The following is a 10,275-nucleotide window of genomic DNA, read 5'->3' as shown; positions in this document are numbered from 1 at the left end:
TCAAACCCGATTGTGAATTAAGGTTTTTCATGATGAGAATTGAATTTTTTACTTATGTTTTCAATTTGATTCTTTGGTACAGCAGTAATGCAATCATCTACATAGGAAAAAGAATATTTATATCTTGAGGAATTGACGAAACGGCTCTTAGCAAACTTGATATAAACAAATTTTCAAATTTTGAAACAGAAGAGACCCAAAATCAAGAACATCTAGTAGTATATTATTTGTATTTTAATCATTTTATATTTTTGTTTCAGCTTTCATTCTTTGGTGAAATTCCAAATTCCTTGAAATCAACCAAGAAAAAGGAGTGATTCATTGCGTGGAGTAGGTAGATTGAGACCACGGAATCGTATCTAACTAATGAACGAATAAATATCCTATCTCCACCCTTGTCTTGATACTGGCTCCAAAGTGAGAGCCGAAACGTAGAGAATTTTTATAATTCACGTGGTAATTTATCATAGATTCTCAATAAGGGGATGGAAAATCACTTTTTATTTTTGATTTCTTTACTATAGTTACAGAAAAAGTAAAAGGAACGAAATCGGAAAATCCATGTATGATTTAAGATGTCAAATAATTTTCGAGACAAATAAGTAAATCGACTTATATTCCACCCCACTAATCTAAATTGTATCTATAACATAATTTAACCATTACTAGAGTCTTTGTCAGGAACCTGTTCAAAATACATCATCTGTTATGGTAATAATATTTTCAAAAGCAAAGTTTATTTGTGTAAGGTTGAATAATCATTTCAATTTTTAGTATCTACAAAAACAAAAAATATTATTGCGATTGAGTACCAACAACGTCCACAATATTTTTCCAATATATTGTTGAAATTAGATTTATTCTAGAAGATTATGTTATAATAAATTCTCATTCAGGAAATACGAAGATTTAAAAACACAACAATTACACGACGACTCTATTTGAAATATTTATATGCATTTTTAAACTTAATTAAACCATTAAGAGACCATCTGCCGCATTCCAACGAACATTTTGGTGTTCAGTTTGTTGGTTTAATATCGTTGCTGGTATTAAGCTTAATGATTACAATTTCCATTAAATGTTTGTAGCAAAGGTGTTCCAGACATTTTCTCGACTAGGCTCTATATCCGGCAAAGCATGTATATAGTAGTATAGAGATGGACGCAAGAAGACACTTTTTTGTCATTTAACAACATTTAAGCATTGTGAGTTATACAGTCCGTTATTTTGATAGAACCGTTTAAATTGAATGAACAATATTTACGTCCAAAAAAACACAAACTTCATCTAACCATTACCTAGAGGTTTCAACAAAAACAAAAATTGGGCATACATTAAAAAGGTACATAATTATATTCTTAACAAAAGTTTATTAATGAGTGAGAATTCGTCTTACATTTCTCGCCCAAAAAATGTGTGGTCTGCTAGCATAAAACACTAGAGTCTTAATAATAAATCATAATAAAGAATATAAAGATGGAAATTGTATGTACAGACTTATGCCTCCATATATTAAATAGTATATTAAATTTAGCAAATGTAATGACCTAACACGTAGAACTGAAATATCAATATTGTTGCTTCGACCATTTTCTCATCTAAATAATGAATTCAATTATACAAATAATTTTATATTTTACCGTTCTGAACGTATATATTAATACATTTTAAAATGTTTGTTTAAATGAGTAGATACGGATTAATTGGTTGTATGTGGCTAATATCTTTGAAGTTGAAACTATATTCCCATAGCTACCACCTATTGATCTCATACTACAATCAATACGACGATTCTTGAGATGTGTTTATTTGAAATAATATATCGTTTAAGTATGTTGGTTAACAGTTGTTCTCACTTCGAATTGTATTTGAAATTCTCCTACCAACAAATAAACTTATATTTGCAAAATTTGAGGTTTGAGATAATAGATGAATAATAGTCGGTTTTCTAATATAAAACAATTGTTTATATATAGAGATAGTATAAGTATTGAAGTAATACTGAACTATTGTAGAATTCTTATGAGCTAGAACAAGTTTATCCGAATAGCGATTCTCATGTACCGTTTCTCTAAACTCGCGGGAGAGAGTTCAGCAAACTTTTTTCTTATGTTTTTTACAATTACCAATGCTAATTTCTAACCAAACTATCTATACCAAGAGGGATATAAGAGAGGTAGAAGATGAATCGTTGCATTGTTAAAAATGCTCATGAATCCCAATTTGTTGCGATGAAATTATTGATTGCACTTCTATAACACAGTAGTCATCTATTAATATTTGTACATTCTATTGTTGAAGATTTTTCTTTTGAAGAGAACTATTTAATATTTATGATTATTTATTTGATGTTGAGGTCATGCACCGTGACAGTGCACGTGAAAATACCATATTATATATTAAAGAAAGAAATAAAGTTTTTTTACATAGTTTGGGCATTTTATTTAGGAAATGAAGTCAGATTAGGGAACTAATTAGTACACATCCATGTACAGTGTTAAGCTCAGAGAACTCCTGCATTCTTTAATAAATACGCAGCATCTGAACTAGACGGATAAAAAGGTGCTTTCTCTAACCAAATCGACCCAAGTTCGAAATCAGGGTCAAAAACATCGACAATAATAATCATTAGCACACCACCTATCAGAAATCAAAGACCATAATTTGCTTAAAAGATCTTTCCAACATATTCGGGTCCGTCGTTGTGTTGTTTTTTGTGAAAATGAAAGTTCACCTTGTTCGAAGACATATATGACACAAGAAGAACTAATCTTAAGATCCAATATTTCTAAGTAAGTATACTTTCCTGACCGAATTGACTACATATTAACAATTCATATTTAATCCTTGAAGAAGAAGCAATAGTTTCAGAATTTGATTGATATAATGAATGAAATAAACTTCAGAATTTGATCACTGAGACAGGTTATTTTATTTTATTGAATTGTGATGTAAGTTGGTATTGAGTTGATGAAAAATAGTTTTATTATATGTGCTTCCAACTCTAATACTGACAAAGGAAAGAAACTAACCGTATCCAATATTGTTCTAATTAGAAAATAATTGTTTTTAGCTTCTCTTCTGTTACTAAAGAACCCTAACGATTAAAAGATTGGAGAGATCTTTTTGGGACTTATATAATTTCTTTGACTTATTGAGAGTATTTTTTGAAATGGTTTTATCTGCGAGCTTAGAGAGTTAATACCAAGAAAAAAGTAATATGGGGCGATTAGGATGTATTACAGAGCTTGAAACGTTTAAAATAATGTTCATTTATGATGATAACCTCATCAGTAATCGCTAGTGGACACATATACTGCATCTAATGATCAGATTTCTAATTTATGTATAATACATGAAAGGTTAGACCTTTTGAATAACACTGTATGTTGACAATTGAGGTAATTTTATCGTTAGTAATGTTGCTCTTTCATAATTTCTTTGATCAAGAAGTCAATCCATCAATGACACTCATATAGTTTTATCAAATATTTATTTTTGTACAATAAATTTGTGAAAAATGTATATGAAGAATAAAAAAAACAATATTCTTCTTATTTGGTTTTATTTTTCTTTTCAATGGGCTTCGAATGAGTAGGTGTATCAGTGGATTTTCCACGTAAAAACTGATCGATATCATTTTCCAATACCACGAGGTCAGCTTCAATCTTCTTTTTACGACGAATTATAGGTGAAGTGTCGTCTGTTATTAACGGGAGGTTTTGATATATTTCTTCCAGCTCTTCAAAACTACGGTTTAGTCTCTGCCAAAAAAAAAATTATAGATAAATTGAATTCGAATCATTTTATTTTTAAAATATATAATATTGAGACGTTATTTTAATTATTAATGAATTTTTCTATCAATCCTAATGTATATCAGAGACTGAAAGTCAACGGAGTATACTTTTAAATTTGAATCTATTGATTTGTATTCTACTCTATCAAGTATATTTCAGATCCTAGCTTGCTATTTGGGTTTTATATCCACACTCCTAAATGCTACCTACACTTTGTTTATTGATTTTTTGGATGCAACATGTCTTGTTCTATTCAAAGTTCATAAAGTGTTTGAACCGATGACGTGGTCTACTGTTTCTTCCTCCTCAATGCACCTGCTGCATTCCGCATCGTCCGTGATGCTTAAATAATAAAGATGGCAACTCAGATGATTTCGTGCCTGTTTAAGTGCTGCACTTGATTAGTAAGACAAGCGGAAGTCTCATCAATGTGTGCCTTATCTTGTCTCATGTTTCGATCCATCTTCGCAGACTACTCCGACATGTAATAGCTGAACTTTTAAGTACACCAAGAATAGGTTCTAAGCCTACATGAGCTTGGCCCGACAACCATCGCTCACCAGTTCATATTAAAACTTGCTTTTACTCAAGCATAAGTATAGAGTACACAATTTCATTGATTATGCCTTTTATAGAGCCTTGCTCTTTGAGTAGATTGAAATTACTGTATATAGATGGCGTCGACTAAGTATCGTTCTACAACATTCGATCATAACGTATACTTGGGTTTGGAACATAGTAGCCTATTCTCCAAGCGAGAAATATTCGCTCAATTATTTTGGGGTGTCCTTTACAGAAGCCAGCACTGGCCAAACTATTCACCCTGGAGCCATCAGGTAGCTCCATGATGTAGTATTCCAGGCAAGGAATGTTTTATTATTAAAAGTCGTAGGCGCAATTTGGTACAGTTCATCCAATTTATTTGATATTCCCCTGCAGCCTGCATCCAAATGTTCACATGACCAGCTACTTCTTTCATTTGATGTACTTAGTTTGAAGAGTATATTAACAATTTTTATTCGCCATATTCTTATTTTTATTACTACAAAGTTCCATGGATTGACACTATCATTTTACTTACGCTAATCAAAATTTTTCGTGCGTTTCTCCTCGCTTTAATAACTACAAATTTCTTTGAGTTAGAAGAACTTTTCGGGGAAGATTTGACTTGTTTTGAGTCTACATTTGTTTTTAAGGGTTTTCCAGAATCTGCAAAATAAGTTATTTTATTTGGTTTTCAGGTTTCACTAAAAAGGGTGAGGTACCTACTTGGAGAAATAATAATTTTAATTCTAGATATATAAAAATTGGTGGCCAAGATAGTTGCAATTTGAATATAAAACTTCAACGAGCTCCAGCTTTTTATGATGTAGTATGGAATGAAATGAAAAATATTGTAGTATCAGACATGACACCATTAGATTTCTTTATGTTCGTACCTATATTTGAAATCCCAGGCTTACGCTAGGGGACCAAAAGTATTGACCTTTTCGTATTTTTTGTAAAAAATACTCGATTATACTCAAAGAATAAACAGTTACCTTTTAAACTAAACTATTCTCTTAAATTGAACCTTTATCACCTTTTAAGTAAAGATTACTAATATACTTTAGTTTTGATGATAAATTTCAAAAAAGTCGGTAGCCGATTTTTGTTTCCAAGCCTTATGTTCTTTCCCTCACACATATATAAGCTTTTATCACCTCTTAGAACCGTTTGTTTTCATTTCCTCTGTAAATATGAGCATTACAAAGATAAGAGAGAGTTTTAACTATCCCTTTATTTATATTAGTATATATATTTATAGCTTTTGTTGAAAACTTTTTCAGTTTTCAATTTTTATGATTCATCATTCAAAATATTGATGAAATGTTAAGACTGTGACCTTAATTTATTGAACAATTCTCTTTCTTTATTTCGTTTTATATTAATATGCAGAGTAGTCATGCCCCTTCTGATACGTCAATGTACTACATTGATTCTTTTCATCTATGTTGTGTATAACATCATGATCATCATTCAACACTATTTTTTTAGAAAAAATAATATAAAATTTCACAGATTCTCATTTAACGAATAATAAAACCAATAAATTTAATGAATAAAATGTTTCAGTAGCTGCAGGGACTTCCCCTAATTATGTAAGGTATGGAAAGATAGCTTAACCTGTCGACACAACTCTCTACTAATAAAATATTTGAAGTGGCAACAGGTTTCAATAGCGCATTGTGTTCATGTTGATAAAATAAATTTTAATAAGCTTCAAGCATATCTTTGCTATTTATTATTTTTTTAATCTGAAAAGAAATAAAATAAGGAATAAAAAAGGAATAAAAGCATCCTGATTTCTCATCATAAATATCAACTAAGTCCACATGATTTGTACAATTAACAATGAGAACAATGATTTTGATAAGGTATTGTAATTTCCACAATTACAAATTATGGTTATGCCCATTATTATATTAACCACATGAGACACAATGTCATTATTCTTATTACCTAGGTAGGAAATTTAAATCATATGTTACGAAATATTCTTAGAGGGGTAATATTCATTGCATTGTATGTTTTTTAATGAGAGGACTCTCTAGTTAAAACTTCAAAGCCACAATAATCAGCTATAGCAACGACTGAAGTTTTTAATATGTCTAAATCATGTATTTTTCTTAGTATAATATTTTTATAATTAATTTTTCATTTTTAAATCTCATGTGGAAGTGATAAATCTATCTATATATACATATCCAAAAGCTGAAAGGCTGAAGGATAGTTGGGATGAGTTTTATATTAAGTTTAGTTCTCTTCAACTTACCATATCGATTTCTGCCTACTGCAGATACTTTCGGTTTCATTTGGGAAACGGTTTTTATGTTCTCCATTATATAATTTTTAGTAGGCTTTGGTGGCTTTTCTACTTTTGGGCCCTCTAACATTTTTGGTTGCTCGATTTTCGGCATTTTCTGTCTAACCTGCATTGGCTCGTTATTGGTCATAATTCTAGCTCCGTAGCAGGGCTTACCTAAAATGATATTGTACAATAATAGTGTATTTAAATGAACTACGGTGAATAACAAACATATTCTGACTAAACGTTGTAACTTATTGATTATCTTCCTTGTTACATCTAAGTCAAGACCTTCCTTCCAAAAATCTTTTTATTTACAATCAATAGTTCTTGTTTTTAAGCTAACACCATAATTTATGTTAACGACAACTTATTCTTACAAATTTCAATTCAATTCTTCAAACTTCTGAGTTCACATGCGCCAATGTGTTTATTACTATATCTATACTTGATTGAGAAAGATGCAAACATCATCAAAATAATAAAAGCCCTTCTTAACATTCCAGATACATTTGGAAAAGTCACTGAACAAATATATGATAGGATAATATAATGAATAAGCAAGCAATATATATATTAATATGATATATACTTTATATTATCCAGTATAAGATACTAATATATGAAACCACAGTTAAAAGACAAAAGGTAATTATAATTATTGGAGTAAATCTAAATATTAACAAGAAACTCCTTCAACATCATCAAAATTAGCACCTGAAGTACTTAGACTTAAAAAGTCGTTAACATGGGAGATTTAAACAAAATAATAAGACAGAAAACCTAAACATTATCACTGACATGATTTATTTCTACCCTACACTGCTGATCTGGCATCTGACCCTGATCAGATGCCATAAAGTTCACAAAATTAGAATGTAATTCATTGAATTCCACACATTCAACATTGAATACAAGATTGTGGAAAAATTTTTGAACTAAGAAGTAATTAATAAATCTGTAAATATTTAGTAATATTATTGGAATTACCTGTATGTTTTTTGAGATAATTGTGAGACTCAGATGGTTTAGTTGAACATGCTGCTCCAATTGTTGTATGTTGTTTCTTGTAAATTTTATGCTGCTCCCTACCATTTCGTAATTTGGAATTCGGTCCATAAGTTTTATATATATAAGTTGCTAGTGATATCACCGACATTTTATATTCACTCAAAGTCAACAAAATATGGAAATATATTCCCTAATATTGAAAAAATCGGATATAATGAAAATTCAAAAATATAGAAAAGTCAAAATTCACGTTACTATGGAAACGTTTCTACTGAGTGAGTGAGTAAGTGATTGAGTAAGTGACTGAGTGATTGAAAAAAGTTCAATGGCGGCGGTTGAGGAAGAGGAAGGTGAATGCTTCATACTCTAAAGAATAGAAATGTTTGTATAAAGTTTAATAACAATAGATAGAACAACAAATGGTCTCTAGAAAAACGAAACCTTATTGTACCGGAACAAAGCGGATTTAAACAACATTGATCACCACTGGATAATATAATAAACATGGAAGGTGGAATCAACGAAGAATTTGCCCCAAAAAACAGCTGTTTAGCTATTTTCTTTGACATTAACGAGAGGTTTTGTCATTGCATAGCATGATTACATTTAAAAAAATTATACGAATTTAATATACAAGGTCACTGCCTGGTTTTTATCAAAAACTTCCTGAGAAATCAAACATTTAAAGTTAAAACCAACGGCACCACCTCCGAAAAAACATATTTCTAAAATGGTATACCCTAAGGATCAATCATAAGTCCCACACTCCTTATCATCCCAATCAACGACATCCTAAAAAACTTATAGTTACCAGTAAAAGCTGGACTATACACAGATGACTTGGTTGTTTACTGTGAAGGAAAAAATATTGAAAACCTCTTCTCACAAAGTCAGATTTTTATCCATAACTTAGAACTGTGGTCACAAAAAACTGGTTTTACTTTTTCAACTACAAAGATTCGCTACATTCTTTTCTCAAAACAAAAAAAACTTACCAAACGTACCGGTATTGAAACTTTATAATGAAGACATAATTATGGAAACATCAATAAAATTTCTTGGTATACTATTTGACCACACGAACAAAGAATGGGGTGCAGATCGACAGACATTACTAACATTGTACCGAACACTTATTCGATCAAAACTAGACTATGGATCAATTGAATATTCAACAGCTATCAAATCATTTCTGAAAATATTCGACATCTTCCACAATTAAGCTTTACGTTTTATAACAGGTGCATTCAAAACAACACCAGTGGAAAGTTTGTACTGCGAATCAGTGGAGCCATCCATAGGAGACAGAAGTGTATATTTGAGCCTTACGCATGCAGCCAAACTAAAATCCAGTCCTTCCAATCCAGCCCTCCAAAACTGCTTCTCCAAAAAATTCCCAAATCTTTTGTCAAATAAACCCAGAGCCCCCAAACCTTTCTATGCTAGAATCCGATCATATCTAAGCGAATTAAATTTCTTCCTTCCTGAATGCCTTCCCATCGAATCTTCTCCGACTCCACCATGGACAATAGAAAACACCAAATTCATTACCCATCTCATCTCTTTCGACAAACACCACACCAACGATACGCTAATCGAAGGACACTTAAATAACATACTCAATGAGTACAAAAAATTTGTACACATATACACAGAGGCATCGATATCTCAAGACGGTACGAGTATCGCAATCATTACACCAACCTCCAAATATATGCTAAAAGCTCCTCCAGTGCCATCCACTTTCACTGTTGAATTATATGTAATATATCGAGCTACACACATCGCCGTTTCATCAAACGAACCTAATCATCTCATACTCACAGATTCTCTTAGCTCAATCCAAAGTCTTCCAAAAATTCACACCACAAATCCTTTAGCAATCAAAATCAAGCAACAACTGCAATATATACAAGACAACAACTACAATATATACAAGACAACAACAAAAAAATAGTATTCTGTTGGATTCCCTCACACACTGGAATAAAAGGAAACGAAGAGGCAGACCTGGCCGATAAGGAAGCTGTAAATTGTGATAGTGCGGAGTGCGTGAACTTTTTAATTACTGTCCATATTAAAACAATCCTAAATGGGAGGACAAATGGTCAACGTCCACACATAAATTTCGTGAAGTGAAAGACTCAGAAGAACTATGGTCAATACTACCGAAAAATCGCAGTTTCCATCGCGACTGACGCATAGCTACTCATTTGATACGAAACCTGAACCAAAATGTAGCAACTGAAATTTCAAATTGACTATGAAATACATAATCTTAATTTTTACTAAATCGCTAATAACAAGTATACAGTTGATGCGAATTTTGTAATAAAAAAAACACAAATAAAAAAAATATTCTGTGAACATTTTACTTCATTATTGTATGCTAGACATAAGGCAACACAATAAATTTTACAGCAATACATTGATATACCTTCTAATTGTTTATGTCATTCACACCTTACTGTGATTTTTTGTTTTTTGTGACTGTCTCTTAAGGTGAATATTGATGATATTAGATTGATCTCTATTTGTTCTGCTATATGAAACACAAAGCAAGAATGCATATATATGAGTTCGAACTAACATTCCTTATTATTATGTTGGTAT

General features: G+C 31.1%; 1 protein-coding gene across 1 annotated transcript; it reads right to left on the bottom strand.

Moving 5' to 3' along the window:
- Positions 1-3,482: 3,482 nt before the first annotated feature.
- LOC130898514 (uncharacterized) lies at positions 3,483-7,889 on the bottom strand. Its single transcript, XM_057807877.1, has 4 exons — positions 7,642-7,889; positions 6,619-6,825; positions 4,885-5,012; positions 3,483-3,767 (listed from the first exon to the last, which is right to left on the bottom strand). The coding sequence occupies exons 1-4, from the start codon at positions 7,808-7,810 to the stop codon at positions 3,558-3,560; spliced, it is 714 nt and encodes a 237-aa protein (XP_057663860.1). The 5' UTR covers positions 7,811-7,889; the 3' UTR covers positions 3,483-3,557.
- Between the last annotated feature and the right edge of the window lie 2,386 nt (positions 7,890-10,275).

This window comes from Diorhabda carinulata, chromosome 1 (genome assembly GCF_026250575.1).
Source record: "Diorhabda carinulata isolate Delta chromosome 1, icDioCari1.1, whole genome shotgun sequence".
In the NCBI taxonomy this organism is placed as follows: Eukaryota; Metazoa; Arthropoda; class Insecta; order Coleoptera; family Chrysomelidae; genus Diorhabda; species Diorhabda carinulata.
This window is presented reverse-complemented; position numbering and strand designations above follow the sequence as displayed.